The sequence below is a fragment of the Mustela putorius genome, unplaced genomic scaffold, assembly GCF_011764305.1.
Source record: "Mustela putorius furo isolate JIRA1106 unplaced genomic scaffold, ASM1176430v1.1 tig00000083_pilon_pilon_pilon, whole genome shotgun sequence".
Classification (NCBI taxonomy): domain Eukaryota; kingdom Metazoa; phylum Chordata; class Mammalia; order Carnivora; family Mustelidae; genus Mustela; species Mustela putorius.
In genome coordinates this window covers 7,718,222-7,741,312 of record NW_025421273.1, presented here as the reverse complement: position 1 = coordinate 7,741,312, position 23,091 = coordinate 7,718,222, and the positions used below count along the sequence as shown (strand labels likewise).

The window sequence follows — 23,091 nt, the reverse complement described above, 5'->3', positions numbered from 1 at the left end:
TTCTAAAAATTTTTCCTTCTTACCACACTAAAGTAATGCCTTCCACATCTTGTGTGTCACATGTCGATATAGAAAGCATTTCTTCAAGTCCTCATCTACTGACGTGAGAGGGTTGAACTGGATGAACTCTACAACCCTTTCGGCTCCAATGTTTTACAACTGACTGTGTGTCATCTCCACACCTCACAACAGAAGTACATAATAAAAGAGAACACCATGAAAACAACATACCTGGTATCCTTCTCAGGGTTAATATTCTTTTCCTTCATTATATCCTCTACACATTTGTCCACTTCACTCTGGACAACAAGAGTTGCTTTCTGCAAAACCTGTTTATGTGAAAGAAAGCTGAATGAGGAAAATCTCTTAGAGCTGAAACACTACAGGAAGTTTTGGGATATTTAGTCAACATACAATGCATATATTAAAATGCAAAATGAAATGAAATTTGTTTCCCCAGGACTAAAATAATACATACATACCCACATACATACATGCATGCATGCCTACATACATACATACATACATAAAAGAGAAGCAGCAGGATGCAATGAAGGCTTCCTCAACTGAGAACCAACAGATTCTCAACTGTTAAGTTCTTAACATACGAGCTCCCACCATACTGGGTTTGTGAAGCAGATACTTTTTATACAATTTTTAAATTACATGTATGTGTACAAAAATTTTAATGTAGAAGTCAAAAAACCTTTTAAATGCAGAAGAGCAAAAAGAAGAGAACTCAAATATTCTTGTAATTAATCTGCTACCGCTAGAAATAGTCACTGGTAACTGGTATCCTTAGTCTTTTTTCTCTTCATGTTAAACAGATTTCTTACATATGTCCTATAAATGTCCACTGGATCCTTCTTTTAACAAATAGGCAAGTTCAGGACTTTTTTTATCCTTAAAAAGTTAACTCTTATCACTCTATAAACTACCAACAAAATTCTCTCTGGTATCCTTTATAACCCCAGGCAAAATATTTTCATCATACCTGAAGTTATGCCTCTGTATCTCCTGGACCTTTCTTCTGGAATGTTCCTTCCCAATCACTAAACATATCAACACTGCCCATTTTTAAGCTAGCTCATGTACCAGGCCCAAGAAATTTTCCCTGATTTTATTCAAGGGGAATTAGCCTTTCCTTTCTTGGAATCCCCAAAGTGATTTATCTATAACCTTTTTATGATGCTTTCTACTTTCTAAATTAGTTACTTTTGTATATTAAGTGGGAAATTCTTTGAGCACAGAGATTGTATCTAGCTCATCTTTTCCTATCCTGCATGTAAAAGATAATTGACCAAATAACTGTTAAACGGAGATATTTAGCAGATAAAAACCTTAAGAAAGGCAACTGTTTCACTAAAAGACACATACAACAATGCATATGATTATTTTTAAAAAGGAAGAAAAGGAAACAAAAAGAAGACTCCTCAAAGTAAATGTAAAAGTGAGAAGGAAAATGATCAAAGACTAACAGTTGGTAAGGATACACATATGGTCAACAAGGTCTAATTGGTCAAACCCTGAAGTAATATGGCTACAGGAAATGACTTGAACCTTAAACCCCAGTGGTAATTAAAGGGTTATCTTTACCATGGATAGAAACCTTTTGCTTCCTGAAACATGAAAAACCTAGTCAAATATCATTTGCTTTTGTGAGGACTTCCTCAGGCCTGGAGTTAGCTACTCCCTTTCGTGCACATACTCACTGAAAGAGTACTTATGACAATGTATTTTTGTATTTGCTTACTTTTACAGATTTGCCACTGGCCTTTGTCTCTCTTACATTATGAAGGAATGAATAACTGATTGAATGAACTTGCTCAAGGCCTACATAAACGTAGAGACAGATTTCATATTAGAAATAATGTCTAGTCTCTCAGCAAATACTTTTCCTGTAGACATTCTTCTATGACTTTTTTATTTATTTGTAAGATTTTATTTGAGAGGGCATGCCCGCAAGAGAGAGCACAAGCAGGGTGGCGTGGGGGGCAGAGGGAGAGGGAGAAATAGACTCCCTGATGAGCAGGGAACTTGATGCGGGACTCAATCCCAGGACCCTGGGATCATGACCTGCGCCAAAGGCAGATGCTTCACTGACTGAACCACTCAGGCACCCCAACTTCATTCTCTTAACAGATTACAAGGGCTATACTAGGAACCTTACATTTGGTATAAACTTTAGCATGCAGAGTGCCTGGGGGGCTCAGTGGGTTAAAGCCTCTGCCTTTGGCTCAGGTCATGGTCTCAGAGTTCTCGGATCGAGCCCCTCATCGGGTTCTCTGCTGGGCAGGGAGCCTGCTTCCCCCTTTCTCTCTGCCTGCCTCTCTGCCTACTTGTGATCTCTGTCTGTCAAATAAATAAATAAAATCTTAAAACAAAAAACAAAAAACTTCAGAATGATCTTGTCATTTTCTCCAAAAATAGCTTGCTGGGATTTTGACTGGAATTACATCGAATCCATAGGTCAATCTGGGAATTGACACTTTTTTTAAAAAAAGATTTTATTTATTTATCTGACACAGAGAGAAAGACCACAAGTAGGCAGAGAGGCAGGCAGAGGAAGAGGGAGAAGCAGGCTCTCCCCTGGGCAGAGAGCCCATGTGGGTCTCAATCCCAGGACCCTGGTATCATGACCTGAGCCAAAGACAGAAGCTTAACCCACTGAGCCACCCAGGCACCCCTGGGAATTAACATCTTAACAACACAAGTCTTCCAACTGATGACCATCTGGTATCTTTCCACTTTTAACTTTTCTTAGGAAAAGGAGTTTTAGTGCAGAAGGGTTGTAGAGCTTTCATTAATCATTAAATATTTTATATTTCTGAATGCTCTTGTAAGTGGGACTGTTTTTTTATCCTGTTTTCCAAGTTTGTTGCTAATTTACAGAAGCACACCGTGCCTTAAGACATTGCTAAACTCTTATATTGATAATGTGAGTAGTTTTTGTAGACTTCTTACGGTTCTCTGCACTCACAAACTATGTCATGTGTTAATGAAAAGTCTTCTTTCCCATCGTTTTAGATTTCTTTTCCTTATTGGACTACCTAGGATCTCTAGCACAATGCTGAAAAAATTCAGAGAGCAACCCTCTTTACCTTGTTCCCAATTCAATGCGGGAGCATTCAATATTTCAGTATTATATATCATGTTAGTTCCATGTTTTTCACTGATGGCCTTTATTCGGATGAAGGTTCTTCTATTCCTAGTTGAGTTTTTAATCATGAATGGGTATTGAGTTCTGTCAAAATAGTTTTTCAGTATCTATTGAAATGATCTTACTTTTCTCATTTACTTTGTCAATGTGGTGAGTTACATTCATTGACTTTGAAAACTCCACTGTGATACATTACCCTTTTTATAGATTACTGGAATCAATTTGCTAATAAGGAACTTTTGCATCTGTGCACATGAAGAATACAGCTTTATAATTTTCACGTATTACACTGTCCTCGTCTGGTTTTAGTATTGGGGTTATAGTGACTTCACAAAATGTGTGTGTTTTTTTAACTTGACTTTTTTTTCCTGAAGATTTTATTTATTTGACAGAGAGAGACACAGCCAGAGAGGGAACACAAGCAGGGTTAGTGGGAGAGGGAGAAAGCAGGCTTCCCGCCCAGCAGGGAGCCCAAAGCAGGGCTCGATCCCAGGACCCCAGGATAATGACCTGAGCTGAAAGAAGACACCCAACAACTGAGCCATGCAGGTGCCCCTCTACTTGATTTTCTAGGGGTTTATAATAGTGGTATTATTTCTTCCTAATGTTTGACAAGAGTTCACTAGTAAAGGAGGATTTTAATGAATCTTGGAACACCGCATCAAAAACTAATGATGTATTTTATGGTGACTAACAATACAACAACAAGAACAAAAAAGGAGGGTTTTTGGTGCAAAATTCTTAAATTACAAATTCCGCTTATTAGGTGTGTGGCTATTTATATTTTTAAATTTTGTTTTGTATTCATTTTGATAAATTGTATTTTTCCAGGACTTTGTCCCTTTCATCTATGCTACAGAATTTATTGGCATAAAATTATTCATAGTATCCCCTAATACTTTTTAATTTGTAGTCTGATGTCTCTTCTATCATTCCTGATATTGGTAATTTGGGTTTTCTCTTTCTTGATCAGTGTTGCTAGAGGGTTATTAATATCGCTAAGAATCAAATCTTTTCAATCAACTTTTGAGTTTATTTCCCATTTTTGTCTGTTTACCATTTTGCTAATTCATCTTTTTATTATATCTCTTCTTTTACTTACTTTGGGTTTAATTTGCTCTCTTCTGGTTTAAGGTGTAAGCACAAATCATTGATTTGAGGCCTTAAATCACGTAGTTCAATTTTTTAAAAAACTTCCCTTGTGAGTTCTTTTCTGATCCATGAGTTCAATTTTTAATTTCTAGATATTTGTGGATTTTCTAGATGTCACACTTTTCTAAGTTAGCACTATAGAGGACAGAAAACATACTTTGTATGAGTTCAAGCCTTTGAAATTTATTGAGACTTTATTTAAAGACCCATATATTGATGTACCTGTATGAATATTCCACATGTACTTGAGAATGTATATTATACACTTATTGGGTATAGCATCATAAAAATGTCATTCAGGTCAAAATAAAGTATTGTTCAAAGTACTATTGTAAAAGTATTTTTCAAAGTATTGTTCAAATGGTATACATCCCTTCTGATTTTTTGGGGGGGAGTGGGTCTTTTTGTACTGTCAATTATTGAGAAAAATGTATTAAAATTCCCAACTACAACTGTGAATTCATGTATTTCTCCTTTTAGTTGAGTCAATTTTTCCTTCAAGTATTTGGCAGCTTTGTTAATAAGCGCACATACTTTTAATGTTGTTGTGTTTTCTTAAGAAATAAACCCTTTTATCATTACAAAAACAATCCAGTCACTGATAATATTCCAAGTTTATATTTTCTGAAACAAAGACACAACAGCTTTTTCATGCTTGTTTGCATGGTGTATCTTTTTGCTACTTGTGTCCTTATGTTTAGAGTATATTTTTTGAAACAACATTCAGTTAATGGAGTCTTACTTTTTTATCCATCTGTCAATCTCTGGCTTATTCTCTAACTTTTGGGTAGGTCTTTGCTTCCTCATCAAAAATAAAATAGCAGCCTGGATGGAGGATAAATATAAACCATTACAACATTTTCTATGTTCAATTTGAAGGTATATTCAATACTGGAATATACAGTTCTGACAGAATTTCTGAAATCAGTAATTCCAAAACTTTCTTTTTTAACCTGGCTTGAGCCATGTACACACCCAAAGACAATTTTCCCAATATTGTTTACTTCTACTAAAGAAAAAGTAAGTGATAATAAAGAATAAGAAAACAACAAATATGAATCACTTATCATATATTTTGTAAGAAAATTTACATATGCTTTGTGTATGATTTTATTATTAAACAGCATCTGATGAACATAAAAGTGAAACAGTCTTTTTTATTGCACCTACCTTGAGAGTAGGTTACAAACTACATGATTAACACATATTTCCAGGCAGCAAATATCAACAGTGAGTTTCACTATGCAAGTAAATTCGGGGAGATTATATATACAGAGTATGAACATTTCATTTGTGAACTACAGCGCCTATGTGGTTATATACTTAAAGTTTAGGGATCTAAGCCTACCTTTTGCAAAATTAAAGACAAAAAAAATACGCAAATGTAATCACTGGACCATACCATCGCCCACAGACAAGTGAACCGATGCCATAAAACTGATTTATCATTCAACAGCTAGAATGTTGTCATTATTTAAAAGCCAAGATAGCAGCTATGACTGAAAAGTACAGCCAGTCAAAAACACTATTAGACTGACAAAGTGTTCTTTCTTTCAATTTCAAAGTTTTCTAATGCCTGTATATGCATTAGTACAGTTGAGTTTTGCAACATTACCATACACTGCACAGCAGCCAGACTTGTTAGAACAATACTGAATGAGACTGCTCAAATTCCGGTAAGGTTTTTGTTTTCACTTATAAATCCTAAAGTTTAGTAACCCTTAATATACAATTAATAAGTAGTCCTTAGCCTAAAATATAAGCAAATGAGACTCAATTTTTAACAGTCAAAGAATTTCCACTGAAATAGTTCACAACCCAGTAGGAACATACTATCACTGCTTTAAGGAATAAAGTGGCCTTAATAGACTAAAATCACTTTTATTCACAGCAATTATCAGCAAGGTTAAGTGTTTAAATACCTAACAAGGGTTCATGAATATTTAAACTTCTAAAAATCTTGTAGTATATATTGGTTTAATATCATTATCATTAATATTACTAACAACTACTATTTGTCATATACCTACCATGTACTAGGTATTCTCTTAGACTGCTTTCATATTAATATCTACAATCCTAAAACAATCACGTGGATATTAACACCTCCTTTTATGATAAGAAAATAAGTACCCTGCACGTAAGTCAAACCACGAGCAAGTGATGAAATCAGGATTTGAACTCGGACTTTTCTCATACTGATAAAAAAGTAGATCAGATTAATAGAAATGTATCACAAAATCGAAATTTGATTTTACTCCACAAAGTAAATGCAAATATACAAGTGAGATGTAATACATATCAGAAATGGTATGTTTAAATTGATGAGGCTTCCTCCATTTGTTTAATGACAAGTTTACCTCAGATCTAAAACTTCAAGAAAACCAGCTTCTGTGATTTAATTTAGTAAGGAACTACCCATTCATTGACTATCCTTTTTTTCAGTATGCCCTACAAAATACCATTAGCAATCTATACTTTTTAATAATAAAAATTTGGGGGTTTTTTGTTTTTAAAGATTTTATTTATTTGTCAGAGAGAGAGAAAGAGAGAGCAAGCAAGCACATGCACAAGCAGTGGGGGGCAGCAGGCAGAGGAAAAAGCAGACTCCCTGATGAGCAAGGAGTTCCATGTAGGACTTGACCCCAAGAACCCGGGATCATGACCCGAGCCCCATGACCCGAGCCCAAGGCAGCAATTATTGGACTGAGCCACCTAGGTGTCCCAATAAAATTGTTAACAATACAATGTTAATATTTACTTTTCAAGTGGGCTTTTCAGTCAGTAAATCAGATAAAAAAGAATAAACACTGTATTTTTCTTTAACTCATTACCATGATGTTGAAGTTCCCAGTAAAGTTTACCTATACCTTCTCTAAATGCCTATTCATAATTACATTCAACAATGCTCTTTACTTCCAAAGACCCGAAGATCCTGTTGAACATATGGCACCATTCAAATTTTTGGTCAAGGATTTGACCAAGGCACTGAAGTTCTTAAAAAGCAAGATCTTATGTATGGTCCCACTTAAGTTTGGCATTATTATACCACATATAAAATCCCATTAGTAAAATCTGTGACCAAAACTGTTGTTACAATCAGTTGTAGGAACAATAGTTACACAGACAGCTATGACACTGAGCTGCTAGTTTCAGAACTTCTCTAGAGGTTCTCCCACAGTTTATGATATTGTTATTTTGTGACACTGCATCTTAAGTTTTTTGTTTTTTGTTTTTTTAAGATTTTATTTATTTATTTGACAGAGCGAGATCACGAGTAGGCAGAGAGAGAGAGGAGGAAGCAGACTCCCTGCCAAGCAGAGAGCCCGATGCGGAACTCGATCCCAGGACCCTGAGATCATGACCTGAGCCGAAGGCAGAGGCTTAACCCACAGAGCCACCCAGGCACCCTCATCTTAAGTTTCAATTAATGGAGGAACTATATGGGTGGATAAATTTTTAGAAACAGCAACTTGTTACATTTTCGATCCCTACATTCTTATTTTAAAAAGAAGAACAAGAATATTAATCACTTTCTAGGATTCCAAACAAAAGAATCAGACTCCAGATTCCCGTTCCCAATATATATTCATGTAAGAGTTATTCTTACCTTGACCATTCATAAAAAAAGACTGTAACTAAATCAGTAAAGGCACTTATTTTATAGGTCACTCCCCAGAACGTAACTGATATGCTTGCAACATTCAACAGTGCCCATTTTCTTTCTGGCATGAATTAGTAGCTCATATTGGTATCACTAGATAATAACAAGTCAACAGTTTTTCATTCTATTTTTTATCCACATTGTATATCATGACCAAGTATAAACACACCTATAGATATTTAGAATATCAACAGATGCACACAGATAACTAAAATTAAAATTTCATAAAACAATATTTAACTTTACTATAAATAATCAGTGTTTTCTGATTATCTTGTATTCTATTTCTTTTGTTTTGTTTAATGCTGGCTGTGATCTACTATGGGATTTTAAACAATGATCTAGATGACCCATACTCTACCTTTCCCATACCAAATTTTGTATATATATAGAAATCTATCTATATAGAGAGAGAAAAAATTGTGAACTACTATAGAGAAGTACAGCATATAGCAGACTGAATCATTTGTCCCAATTTTTCACTCCCCTATAATTAAATTATATACTCACATGCTTACCCTGGCTTCGTAGTGGTCACAGTGTATTTGTACATTTCTTGACTTGGACTGGCTATGCAACTTACTTTACCCAATGGGATGTTAATGGACATGACAGAAGGAAACTTAAAAAATATGTCTCTGTGGTTGGACATTCAATGATCTACTGTGAGAACATTCTCAAAGTACCCATACATTTTCAACCTGGGTTCCAATAATGACACAATTGGAACTAACCTGAATTTGGGACCTACTTGAAGAAGAATCTCTCCAGTTGGCCCGAAGACCATGGGCAAGAAATAAACAATGTATTGTTATATATGCCCCTGAGATTTTATAAGTTTGTAACACAGCAAAAGCTAACTAATAAACAGCATGAAGTAGGACTTAATTTTGGGTCAAAAGGCATGTGACGCAGGGTTTTTGGGGTTTCTTTTTTTTGTAACTATCCAAAATTGTTTTTATCTCACATAAGAATCTATCTGAAGGACACAGGTTATGAGATTTTTTTTTTTTTCCCTAAGAAGATGCTTTCCCAAAGGCTGTTTTGAGGCAAAATAAACAAACAAAACCTCAGATAGGGACTAATTATTCAAATACCTTCTCTATGCATGAGTAGCACACACACACACACACACACACACATAAAATGTTTCAAAAATAAAATAATACTTTCAAAGTGGGAAATTTCATGTTAATACTCTACAGCGAAGACTCTTCTAGTAGCACATTAAAAATAATTCTAAAACTGAGGCATTCTTTTTTTTTCCTGAGGCATTCTTTTAAAGAAAAAGAATCTCCAGGTTGAGTTTTCTAGAACTACCACCTTGATATAATCCTACCTTATTCTTGGAGTATGTCAAGGAATTTTCTGAAATAAAAAGAAAAAAGAATGTTACCACTTAAAAGCTGTTTGTGAATTACTTCATAAACAAATAATATAAATATCAAGCCAGTAATAATAGTTCTAGAAAATGTGATTTCTACCTGTATAACACAGCCAACATTTTTAAATGTTATCCTCACAGTATAGAGAACTAGATACGATTCCAAGATCCTCAACCCAATACAACACCAGAGCCAAAAAGTTGAGACCATTCTAATTTCCCGAAGGTCATGTTTCTGTGCAAACCCCCAGTGTCTACTAACCAATGCAAATTCATTCGTGGCTACCTCACAATAGCTTAGGTCCCAGAAACTCATCTCAAGAACATACAAGGAGAGTGCGTTTTACTATCTTTTCTTCATCTGTTGGCTTTACGAAGTAAGCATTTAGATTTGAGGAGCCAGTGACTGATTTACAACAAAGGGGCAAACATGTAATGACTTATACAGCCAACTATCTTCTGAATAGAGATAGAAAAGCAGCTTCTCCATTCTTGTCTTCTGTTTCAAGAATGACTAGAACATTTCTACTAGACTATTTAAACATTTTTTTTCTTGGCACATTTACTAAGTATCTTTATTCTCAGCAATTTGAAAAATTCAAGCAAAAACAGTTTTGCCACAAATTAATGCCTCAGTATGTTCTTCCCCCATAGTACAAAACATAAACCATGACTGCTAAGATTTCTTATCAAGAGGTACTTTGTTCTTAGAGCAGCCAAAAGGGCAAATGAGAACTACAGGCAATAACTGAAGTCAGCCACGAAGTTGTGAAAAAAAAACTAGGGAAGTAATTAAACTTCAATCATCCAGCTGCCCTGAGGTTTACTCCCTCCTTATAGCTCTCATTCTTCCCAAGTTGCCTTGGATACCAACACCCACTCCCCAGATCTCACAGGGGTGGATTTCTTAGTTGAAGTACACTTGTTCAACACAAAGGAGGATTTAGTTAAGTCATGATTTTCCATTCAATATAATGAACATGAACTGTAGCCAATCCCTGGTCTTCCTTACTCTGGTCAAAGAGTAATCACCTCAAACCACATTTCTCACTCCTCTGTGTTCTAATTTAAAGCAATATTTTCAATTAAGCATTGAAAGCTGATGAACTTTAGAAGGTAACAGAACACCACTGTGCAAAAGAAATACAACACAAGCCAAAGTGTGAGCCATGTGTGTACTTTAAAATTTTCTAGTAGCCACATCACAATAAAAGAAACACATGAAATTTATGTATTTAACCCAAAACATCAAAAATATTATCATTTCACCATATCCTGAATATACAATTATTAATGTGGTATTTCTATATTCCTTTTTCATATAGTCTTTGAAACGCAGGGTGCGTATTATGCACATCTCAATTCAGACTAATCACATTTCAAGTGCTCAATAGCCACATGTGGCTACTGGCTACAACACTGGACAGTACAGACTCTGTAATAATCTTCAGCAGGGATCACTAGATACCTATTACTGTTCTTTCACAAATTACATAAAAAAGACTAAAAGACAGATAAGCGTGCAGAATATAAAACTGGTCTAGATTCAGACACTCTTCCCCATCATTTAAGTGAAAATTTCCAAGGATATAGAAATATAGAGATTTTTCTCTGGAAAATAGGTTGTAGCTATAACCTAAGGTACAACTGATGAATTTTAGGAGCCAGAGATCATTTTTTGCACAGATGTGGAATGAAATTATGATTCCTTTTCTATCAAATCATAGTTTTAGAATTGGAATAATTCAAAGCTAGATTTCAAAGACTAAAAAACTAAATTGAAGATTCTTGATCAGGATACACAATGAGTGCATCTGTCACTATCAATATTGAGAAAGAATATTCATTCAGAGTTAAAATTGATTTATTGTTTTTCAGATAACATTACCTATCCTGTGTGTCCTTTGTGCACCTACATAGGTATCAAAAATTCGTTGCAATTCACATTTTCCAGTCATCTGTCGTAAGAGCCATTTCATCCAAAAGCGAAAAAAGTGCCCATAGAAGAACTCCCACAAAGAAATAAACATTTTTTTTTAATCCTGGAGAAGGAAATATGACAGATTTAATGACCTTAAATTAGATTTAAAAATGGAAAAAAAAAAGTTATTTCGACTTATCAAATCCCAGATTGTATCCATCATGTTCTTCCACTGGGTCTACTTTGCAGTAGTAGTTAGGCATGTAAGAAAACAATGACAGATGTAGTAAATACCATTTAGATCAGTTAAATAATGGATGGTCAAATAGTCAATTTCTCACTTTTTTAGGAATTAACTGTAAAAATCAAACTACTTACTTAGCTTCAACTCCTCAGTTCCCTATAGTCTCTGAGAATGGGGCTCAACAGTTCCAAGAACAAAAGGGACACCACGTAGCAACAATTAAATCAAATATGCCATACATCTGAATGCTTTGTATAACGAGGAGCTCTTTTAGCCCCGACGTATAATTCCAGTTACATCTGTCCTGCAGTCAGGAGATTCCAGCGAATAAAACCACAACACAGGGCTTACGAACTGAATGAAGTATGTAAGTTGAACCCAGAGTAGATCACACCCCGGCTAATAAGTGCTGATTTTCCATTCAAGAGGTGAAGGGCAGAAACACTAATAAAGAGTAATAAACTACACCCTCGACAGAGCAGAATCTTGACGGCATTAGAAAAACCTTGAACTTCTCGAGGAAGCGGGGGTGGGGGTGGGGTAGGGGGAATACCAGTGAGAAGTTACTTTAAAATAAAAATGCTTTATCTATCCTTCCTGCCTTCAACATTCCCACAGGTACAGCGTCCCTCGACTCCGGCCCGAGGGGCTGTCAAATTTGAAATCCCCGCAGGTCAGTGCAGAAGCAACGCCCACCGTCAGAGATGGGGGCAGAACTGCGACTTGAAAATGAATCCACCTAGGTCCGCGCTCTCGAGGACAAAAGAAGCGAGAACTGCCGAGCACCGGCAACGCCAGCCTCGAGGCGCCGGAGCCCCCCGGACCTCGGGGAGTCGCTGCGCGGAGCCCCCCTTCCGGAGCCTGGCCGAGCCCCGGTCGCGCGCTGCCTGCGAGTGGGAAAGGACGGCTCGCACAAAGCCCCGCCGGCCTGGGCACCCCCACGGTTTTCCTTAGGACACCGAGGGGTTCAACCAGCCCGCGCGCCCTCAGCGCAGCCGCGCCAAAGCAGCGACGGCCGAGAGGAAAAGAAACAGCAGCCACCTCACAGGAGCGGAAGAACTAGGGGGGGAAGCTGGAGCTGCCTCGGTTTCCCCAACTGCAAACAGCCGGCAACGGAAACGACGCTACCCGCGGAGCACTCCCTGCAAGCACCGCGACCCGGAAGTCGGGGAGGGAGGCCGCGGGAACGCCCTCCCCGGGGCACGGCCCGCCCCCGCCCCGCCCTTCCCGCCACTCCGATTGGCCCGAGCTCCACCAATTGCTAACGCCAAAAGGCGGTAGCTCTGAGTCGCTGGCGCGCGTGCTCGGATTCTAGGGACGCCCAACGGTTTCCCTGGCAACGACTTCCTGGAGGCACGCCCTGTGCCAAAGGTTGGTCTGTCAAAAGCGCGGCTCTGGACGTCCTTCTCGCCTTAAACCTCAGGTCGCTTGCGCGTCCTGGAACTGTGTGCTACTCCTAAACTCCAAGAACTCCCGGAGAAACAGCGTACTTTTGGTAACCTTCATAGCGCCAAGGTTGCAAAAGCACTTTCACCTACATTTAATATTAATTCTGCGAAGTATTTATTAATAGCCCTACTTTATGGATGAGGAAACGGCATTTATGTTTAATGACTTGACCATGGGATAAATGGCAAAAAAAAAAAAACCCAAAAACCAAAACCAAAACAAAACACCAAAAACTCTGCTATGTTGAGTAAAGAAGTTGGGACTTTGTCCAAAGCCCAAGAGTATCTGGAGGAAGTGCGTTCCAGGCACGAAAACCCCAAGTGCAAAGGGGCGTTCTTCATAAATGGGAGAAAGATCACGAAGGCCAGTGTGGCTGGAGGAGCAAAGGATAAGGGAAGAGTAAATCTAAGTACAAAGGACAGCTTCCGTGGAGAAATAACCTACCCCCACAAGATGTCATGTGCCCCAGCCAGGAGACCCACCCACCCACAACTCCTGAGCTCTCAGTCCCATTTCTCAAAAGCAACCAGCATTAGTTTCTTGTTCATACCTCCAGGAATATTTTATGCAAGTGTGTACTTGTATAATCCCCGCATCCCCTTATGTGTTAACACACATGGCAGCAGCCATACACACTTTTCTACACTTCAACATTTTTTCAAAAGGTGCTGATTGTAAAACATTAGACACGGAAGCCCCATGGAAGCAACCAACAATCAACGTGGTCACGAAAACTGGACATGTCCTATAATAATAGAATCACAGAATCGTAGATCTTGAAGGAAACTTAAAGACCTCACTGAATATTTTTTGTTGTACATGAAAAGACTCCAAAAAGCAAAGTATACAGCCAATTTGGCAAATTAAGAAGTGGAAACAAACTTCTATTTAAGGGTCTTTCAATTGTTACATAAATGCTTTGTATAATTGAAAGTGAGATAGTCCTGTAGTACCATTACTTAATCCTTCTACTTTTAAAATTTGCTATGCTGAGAGTGCAGAGTATAAAGAGGAACTGTCTTCTTGTCTCCATGCTGCCTGTTGGTCCACTTCTACCTATGTTTTCCTCCAAGAGAAAATAATGGTAACCTCTTTGGTTAAAACCTGAAAAGTTGATTGAACTGAATTTATTGGAAGCAAAGTCACTGTCTATTAGATGTCATGTGCCCCAGCCAGGAGACCCAACAATGACCACAAGTTCTTCTCATATTAAAAAAATACATATTTAAAACATGTCATGTGCATATGATTGCCTCTTCTATTTTCACTAATTCATTTGCATTTAGCTGGTAAATATATTAAGCACTTCTAAAGTGCTTAGGGAAGATTGTCCTTCTCTCTTTCTCTCTCATTCTCTTTGGTTTTCTTCTTCCATGTGGCCGGCTAACTGATGGTTAACTCGGGATTAGAATTCTGGCTTCAAGGAGGAGGTGGGACCCCACCTAGGTCTCTGAACTAATCTGTGTGCTTTCACCTGGTTCTGTCAAATAACCTAAATGGAAAACAAAGGCTATGGTATAATGGTGTTTGGTTATATTTTTGAGTAGTACTCAGGAATCTTTGTGTTCTTAGATTCTTAGACTAAACAATCCAGCACTGTTGATTTTAGAAAATGCTTAATGGAAAGGTTGTTTGGCATGACTTAATCAATAGCTCATTGCAATGTTCAGCACTTGATTCACAGAGGAATCAAATTAAATATCAATGCCCCGTTTTGAAGTGTGTGAAGTCTGGAATGCAGCAAATTTATAGTGAGAAGGAGAATTGTGTACTCCTTTCATTAACAATGAAATGGATTCTCTCCTGTGGAATTATTAAAAATATGAAGGACAAAAAAATATTAAGGACAGTGGCAACACTGATTGTTTGTATGATGATGTGTGCTATACTTCTCTAAATCTATTTTAAATCTATTTTAAATGCTATACACTGTAATTAGGGGGACCACCTCATAAGGATATGGTTTCCTATTTGATTCTTTTAGTGGGAGAAGAGGAAATATACAGAATGCCAAAGCAGATTGATTCTGATAGCTCCCAGTACAGAGCTTTACTGATGAAAAGAAACCTGAAACTATTCAGAATTAAGCTAATGGACTGGGGTGAAAATGGTAACCAGGACAAAGGAAATAATATTGAATCAGGTTAAATGATTTCTATGATTGCTTAAAAAAAGAAGGGAGAGTGAGAGGGAAGAGAGAAGCAGGAAATTGGATGACCTACCAGGGGCCTGGTAGCACATTTGATAGCAATAGTTGAGAGGAGGGACACCTACTCCAGATCCTACATCTACCTCACCTAAGCTAACCTATCAGATCTGTTCTGGTTTTCCCAGCCTCTGAGAGTTTCAAGTCAATGATACCAAAGGGAAATAGGGAGGTAAAGAGTGTTGAGCACAGGATGGTGATTTTGATTCATCCATTAGAGTTGTGGGAGAAAAAGATGATTAACTGGAGGGTCAATAAATCTTCATTTGATCCCTGGTGGGAGATCCAAGATTGTTTGATGAAGTTAATTTTGAGTGGCAGAGGGTAGTGAAATACCTTTTGGGGATTAGTGAATGATGAAGCAAAATGTAGCACAATACCAGCAGAAGAACGGAAGGACAATATTAAGGTATGAAAATTCAAGTTTGGTAGCGCCAGGACCACCATGAAGCTGAAGAGGAAGAGGAAGAATGAGAAAATGATGAAGAATGAGATGGAGAATAAGAAAGAACTATCCAGTTCTTGACTTTAGCAGAATATATAATTGGAATCGATGTGATGATGGTTCTTGTCGCTACCAGCTTAAAGCCAAATGTTTTTAAGAGACAGAGAAGTCTGCCCTTCATGTAGCTTTAACTGGACACGCAAAATGGAAGACCTAAGAATTGCCCAAACCTTCCTTTATAGTAAATATAAGGCAGTGTCAGATTCTGGAAGGACACAGAAAATCTCACCTTTCATTAAGGAAACATAGGAGCGGAAGAGCTGATCTCCACTCACGCTTTACATTAATCCTCTGTGGCCTAGGAAAGAAAGAAAGAAGAAAAAGAAAAAAGAAGGCTCTTAAAAATAACATGTTAATGTTATGATTTAACCAAAGTAGTTTCCATGATTTAAACAAGTGTCTGTTATGCCAAGCATTGTAAAAACTGTAAGAGGTTCAATATGCCAACTGGGACTGGGATTTTTTGTGATCATTTCAATAAATGTTGTCTTCTCAATCCCATTCTCAGAACTCAAACACCATTTTCTTGTACACGAGAAAGAATGCAGCTTGTTCATGGTCCTTCCCCGCAAGATATCTGACCCCTCCAACTCGCTGCCACAATTGGTGAGATTGAATTTAGATATGATTACCATCAAAATGAAGTTAATTCATTGTATTGATAACATTATGATTATTTCCCCTTTGAAGGAAGAAACTCAGAAGATATGAGATATGTAGTGGCAAATATAACTAGCCAAATGGTTCATCAATCCAGATAAAATTTAGAACTTAATGCAATCTTTGAAATTTCTAAAGATCACTTTGGACAACCAGAGGTATTCTATGAACACTAAATAAATACATAACTCTGTCTCCAGAACTCTGTCAATAAAAAGAAGGCACAATCCCTTTATGAACTATTTGGAAAGCTATGAAAAATATATAACGGGCAATAGTCCATATATGCTCCAACACCTTCTGATTCTTATACATTCACACATAATTTTCCAAGAGTCTGTCACAGAATACAAGGAGATTGGCTTTGAATAAGATGATACTGCCGCCTTGTGGCGACCACTAGGATATTTTTACTCAAAAATTCCTGATGATGGCGCTAGAGAGCCGGTTTACCAGCACACTGTTGGGCTCTAATGAAAACAGTTCCCCATAACTTAAGAGGAGCAAATTAATATCAAGACCTGAACGACCTGTGATATGATATATGTGATATCAGGAATAAGTTGTGATAAAGAGGAAACTGCACAACAAGTTCTCAAATGAAATGGAATTTGTGTCATGAGAGGATTCTCTGAGGAGTTAAAACACACCCACGACCCATGAGCACATAGCATCTGTGCTTTCAGACGAATTCATAGTCCACTTCTCTGGCTGACCAGTTTAAACCTCATGACTTTCCTTTCACCAAAATAAAATCAGTTTCTTAGTTTATCCATGAGGGGACCTGAATGGTAACAACTGCAGCCACCCTCTGCTCTGCCACCATCTGCTCTACAAGTGGTAAACACCCAGTGAAATAAGGCAAAGGCAAGTGCAGGCAAGGGGCCACCATGAGGGCGAAATCCTTGACAGTGGGGGGAGAACTGTTTTCTACCTCAGGGCAATGTCCACATGTTCAAAGAGTAGTGGGCCAGTCACCAAATGAGAATCTCGGTGGGGGAACATAAGAATACTCCCAGGGTAGGTGATAAAATTGTGGAAGCCTCACAAGGCTTCCCAGGGAGGATTTTAGTGGATCATAGAACGCCTATGACAGGGCACCTGGGCGGGTTAATCGTTAAGCGTCTGCCTTCAGCCTAGGTCATGATCCCGGTGTCCTGGGATCGAGCCCCAGATTGGGCTCCCAGCTCAACAAAAAGCCTGCTTCTCTCTCTCTCCCTATCCCCTTGCTTGTGTTCCCTCTCTTGCTGTCTCTCTCTTTCTAATAAATAAATAAAATCTTTAAAGAAAAAGAAAGAAATGCCTACGACAAGAAGTGAGTTGGTTCGGCAGGGGAATGGAATGCCTAGGTGATGCCCTGCCAATTTCTTGAAGTAGCTATGTGGGTAATAATGTGGGTACAGTGGTGCCAAAGCGAGACAAGAGTGGGAAGAATAATGGTATTATTCCACTTGTCTCTCACCTGTGCCACTAATGTGGTAGGAGACTGTTGATTGCTAATGACAACAACAAAATTAGCCATTGAAAGATGGCATTCAGGAAAATCTCCTGGGCAAAGGACTCCAAGCGTCAAAGCCAGTGAGGATATAGGATTATTATTTGCAGTACCTGTAGGATCCAAATTAGTTTGACATTTATTCTGTCCTGGACTAAAGCCCAAACACTGTCCAGGACTATTTTGGCTCCCTTTGTGTGGGGAGTCTCGCTCAGACGAGGGGATACCAAACGTGGGCAGCATGGGCAGTGAAAGGATTCATCCAAAGCAGAACAAAAGAGATGAAAGTTGGGACGCCTGAGTGGCTCAGTCACTTAAGCACTGAAAATACAATGTAAAGATATATAGAGGGCTGGCTGCATCAGTTAGGTGAATGTGTGTTTTGTCCCTTTATTATAAGGGAATCTAACTCAGGGACAGCCAAATGGAAGAGATCCGTAGGACAGTGTGTGGAGAAAGAGGCACGAAGCTTCTATACTCTCTGAGCACCCCACCCAGTTCCCCCCAGTCTCCACATGGTCCCCAACCCAGAAGCTCTCCTAATTCCACCCATTCTGGTGTTTATGGAGGCTTTATTACATAGGCATGATTGATTAAATCTCCGGCGCCCTTGGGTGATTTTACTCAATCTCCTGCCTCTCTCCCATCCCCAGAGGTCGGGGGTGGGATACGACTGAATGTTCAATACCCCTCACACTTACATGCTTTCCAAAAGTGACTTCATTAACCTAACAAAAATCACTTTTATCACTCTATCTCAGGAAATTCCAAGGGTCTTAGGAGCTCTGTGCCAGGACTGGCTGAAGACACAATATATATTTCTTATTAGAAATCACAATATGGCCATGGGGATAAGGGGGTGGGGGATGGTGAGAACTCTCTCTTTCCCATTGTACACACTTATTTTAGTAGACCTCGTGCTTTAGGGTCCAACATTTCAGTTGGAAGACAGAGTTGCTGCCCAAGACACAATTTCCATTCTTTTCTACATAAATGTGAATATTTTAAAGGAGCCCGCCTATGTTGGATAGTGACTTCATATCATGTGGCCAAGTAAGGATTGTCTATATGTTTCTCCCAGTGACCTCACAGAGTGGGAATATAGCTTTGTTGTACTTGTATGAGACAATCCTACCCCTTCCTCCTGGGAATGGACAAAGGGAAGGCCCTGGCAAGTTTCCAACTGCTGCTCTCCTTGTGGGTTGAGAGTGTGGCTGAACCAGAGGCCCTTGCCTGGGAAGACTAAGTCTATATTCTGACAGGTGATAAATGGAAAAAAAAGATGAAATGTTAAAAGAAGGAGAACAAGTAAATGATGATGCTGGGGAAAGAGACTGTTACTTAGTCCTCTAGAGTGATTGATAGTAGGGGCACCTGGGAGACTCAGTCGGTTGAGCATCTGCCTTGGGCTCAGGACATGATCCCAGGGTCCTGGCATCGAGCCCCATGTCGAACTCCCTGCTCAGCTGGGGGCCTCTTCTCCCTCTCCCCTTACTTGTGCTCTCTCTTTCTCTCTCTCAAATAAATAAATAAAATCTTAAAAGAGAGAGAGTGTCTGATAGTAAGAGAATAACACTTATTATAGTGATTTCTCATATAAGCCACATCATGGTTGATGACAGGATCAGGCCTCAGATCTGTTCTCCCTGAAAACTAGATTGAAGCAGATTCACATGTTTGGCCTGTAAACTCTGCCAGGAGTTTCTGGAGAAAACTGTGACCCAGGACCCCTGAGCTCCTGCACCAATGGTAGAAGACTGGTACTATCATCTGGGTTGTGACATATGAGCCAAGCTGGCTTTTCTGCTGCTTTTCTAGGTACCTGATGTGGTCATCTAAGTGGCCTCCTCGTTTTTGTTAAGACCAGAACTATGCCAGGTCGAGGCTTCCGGAAGCCTATATGATGCTTTTGTATGAATGAATATGAGATGCCTTCCTTGCTCTTGCTCCCGCACCGGAGTGCAGCTGGAGCACGCGCTGTTCTCAGCCTTCACCTAGGCAGGCCTCTTTGGTAGGACTACAGTCTTTCAATTCAGGGGACAATTCTAGACACTTGAAGCCTTTTCCCCCCTAATCAGGCTTGTCTTGGTGCATTCAGGGATATGAGACAAGTTTAACATCTAGAATATAACAACCAGGGCACATCATGGAAACCCACACCCCCCAACTGGTGGCAGAGAATGTAGCATCTTTATTACATAGGTATTTTGGAACGATTTGAGCAAAGAGAATAAGCTAGGTAATCTATACTTTTTCCCAAATCCAACCTATGATAATATGAAGGGCTGCTGTGCAGTGATTCCCAAAGAGTCATCCCTTGGACCGTCAGTATCATCGGGGACTTGTTAGAAACGCCCCTTTTGGGGTCCCAGCCTTACCCCACTGAATCAAAACTGAAGGTGGGCCCAGAACTCTGTTTAACAAGGTTTCCTGGTGATTCCTTTTTTTTTTTTTTTTTAAGAGTTTATTTATTTGTCGGGAGAGGGAGAGGGAGCACCCGCACACATAAGCAAGGGGAGCAGCAGGCAGAGGAAGTGGGAGAGGGAAAAGCAGGCTCCCCACTGAGCAGAGAGCCCTAAGGGGGACTCAATCACAAGATCCTGGGATCCTGACCTGAGCCAAAGGCAGACGCTTAACTGACTGAGCTGCCCAGGCATCCCTCCAGGTGATTGTTATTTAAGAATGGCTGCCATAGATGATCCTTAAAAGTTCCTTTCAGTGCTGTCATTTTCCTGAATTGTGCCAAACAGATGGCACTCAGGTGGGCACAGATGACTTATTTCTACATAACATGAAATAGACAACAGGGCCAGGACAACTGGCATTTTGTCAAGTTATTATCTTTCAGATTCTTTCCACCTGTATATCCTACATATATATAGAACTAGAAAAATCTGTCCCCACTAAGTTTATTTTTCTTTGTTCCTAACAGTCCTGAGACCACCATTCAGACTGAAGTTAACTCAAGTAGCCCTGATGCCTTTAAGACTGGTTGTACCCCCAGAGAATACTCTTCCCATTCCCATTGTTATTCCCATAAATATTCCTATACATACTGAGCATTATTTGCCCTGGCAGTTCTCTACTTCCCATGGTCTGAATGTGCCACTAATTTTAGAAAGAAAATTGCAAAAGGGAAGTCTGAAGGTCCTTGAGAACGCTACTGCATTCTTTATCCATTGGATTTCCTGGAGTGGTGTTTATTGTCGGCATGAACCATAAGGAGCTAGCAACTGCGGGTAGTTTGTTGAGAAGATCGCTCAGTTGTACTACAGGCTTGTGTTTCAATCACTACTTTTGATCTGTAAGACACCCTGGAATCCACAGCGGGGAGTAGGATATGGAAATATGTAAGGTACAAACTTTCTCTTGTAGGGACTCAAAGCGTGGTAAAGGAAATAAAATATGTGCATAACAAATAAATATGGTGCACATCAAGGGTCTTGAGAGAGGACCTAAGTGCTACAAGTTTTCAAAGAGGACAGAGATTTCTGTACACAGGGACAATCAACGAAGTCTTCAGGTAGTGTCGTTTCAGCTGAGTCTTGAACACTTTTGGAAGGTAGGGACATGAGCGTGTGTGGTGCATCCATGTTTGAGCATGAAGAAGGCAGAGCCCAGAACCAGCAGGGGACCATTTGTATCCCCAGTACCTGGTTCAGTGACTGGCACAGAGGAGATGTTGAGTGACTATCATGTGTTCTGACTCATAGACAAACCATTGACTGATTATCATGGTTTGTTTGTTTTTTTTTTTTTACTTTTTTTTTTTAAATTTCTTTTCAAAGTAACAAAATTCATTGTTTTTGCACCACACCCAGTGCTCCATGCAATCCATGCCCTCACTAATACCCACCACCTGGCTCCCCCAACTCCCTCCCCTCCTTTTAAACCCTCAGGTTGTTTTTCAGAGTCCATAGTCTTTCATGGTTCACCTCCCCTTCCAGTTTCCCTCAACTCCCTTCTCCTCTCCATCTCCCCATGTCTCCGTTTTATTTGTTATGTTCCACAAATAAATGAAACCATATGATATTGACTCTCTCTGCTTGACTTATTTCACTTAGCATCATCTCTTCTAGTTATCATGGGTTTTTTTAAAAAAAGATTTTATTTATTTGACAGACAGAGCTCACAAGTAGGCAGAGAGGCAGGCAGAGAGAGGTGGGGAAGCAGGCTCCCTGCCGAGCAGAGATTCCAATGTGGGGCTCAATCCCAGGAGTCTGAGATCATGACCTGAGCTGAAGGCAGAGGCTTAACCCACTGAGCCACCCAGGCGCCCCATATCATAGGGTTTTTAAATGATTTTATTTATTTATTTATTTGAGCTAGAGAGAGCAGGGGGGAAAGGGCAGAGGGAGAGGGAGAATCGGACTTCCCGCTCAGGGGATGCAGGACTCTATCCCAGGACCCCAGGATCATGACCTGAGCCAAAGGCAGATGCTTAACTGACTGAGCCACCCAGGCACCCCTGATTATCAAGATTTTGGTTTTTCCTTTCTTTGGAAAAAAGACAAAAGAAAAAAAATAATTATATAAAATGGAAAAATTAGAAGACACATGCTGATTTCAAAAACATTAAGATGGGGGCGCCTGGGTGGCTCAGTGGGTTAAGCCACTGCCTTCGGCTCAGGTCATGATCTCGGGGTCCTGGGATCGAGTCCCACATCAGGCTCTCGGCTCAGCAGGGAGCCTGCTTCCTTCTCCCTCTCTAACTACTGCCTGCCTCTCTAACTACTTGTGATCTCTGTCAAATAAATAAATAAATAGCCTTAAAAAAAATTAAGATGTGAGAGCAAAGTGCTTTTCTGAATCTTGAAAACATGGTATTTGGTGAGTTTGAGTGGAGTAGACCTTGTGAGTACTACATTAGAGGCAAGTACACAGCTGGAATAGGGAGGGTAGCTGGAAAGGTAGATGAAATCAGACTGTGTAAGGGTCTGGACCCCATGCCAACACTTTTCTCTTTTAACAGAGTTGCTGGAGGATTTTAAGCAGGCGGTCTGCTCAAAATAATAATCGAGAAAAAATAATTAATGGTAGTTAAATGCCATAGACTATGGGACAGTTCTCCACTGCTCTGTGGGGGAAAAAATAATCAGAATTAGTGAGAAAATTAATACCGTTTCTGACGAGCAACAGCAGAGAACCAAAATGTATTGAGTGTTACATAATGACAAGGAATATGCTAATTGGCATATTTAACTCAGCAACCTAGAACAGGTATTATTCATGTCATCTTTTTGTTGAGGAC

General features: G+C 39.3%; 1 protein-coding gene across 5 annotated transcripts in view; it reads right to left on the bottom strand.

Annotated features, from left to right (window-relative positions):
* ELMOD2 (ELMO domain containing 2) overlaps positions 1–12,719 on the bottom strand; it is a 29,726-nt gene extending 17,007 nt beyond the window's left edge. For 2 of the 5 annotated variants that reach the window (XM_004768466.3, XM_045071459.1), the window contains exons 1-4: positions 12,567–12,718; positions 11,249–11,402; positions 9,316–9,344; positions 232–329 (exon numbers count right to left, since the gene is read on the bottom strand). In XM_004768466.3, the coding sequence (XP_004768523.1) occupies positions 232–329; positions 9,316–9,344; positions 11,249–11,390 (269 nt within the window). In that variant the 5' untranslated portion in view covers positions 11,391–11,402; positions 12,567–12,718. Of the gene's footprint in view, positions 1–231; positions 330–5,054; positions 5,138–9,315; positions 9,345–11,248; positions 11,403–11,659 lie in introns of all 5 variants that reach the window. The other 3 variants (XM_045071488.1, XM_045071362.1, XM_045071376.1) reach the window with 3 other exon arrangements.
* Positions 12,720–23,091: the final 10,372 nt, after the last annotated feature.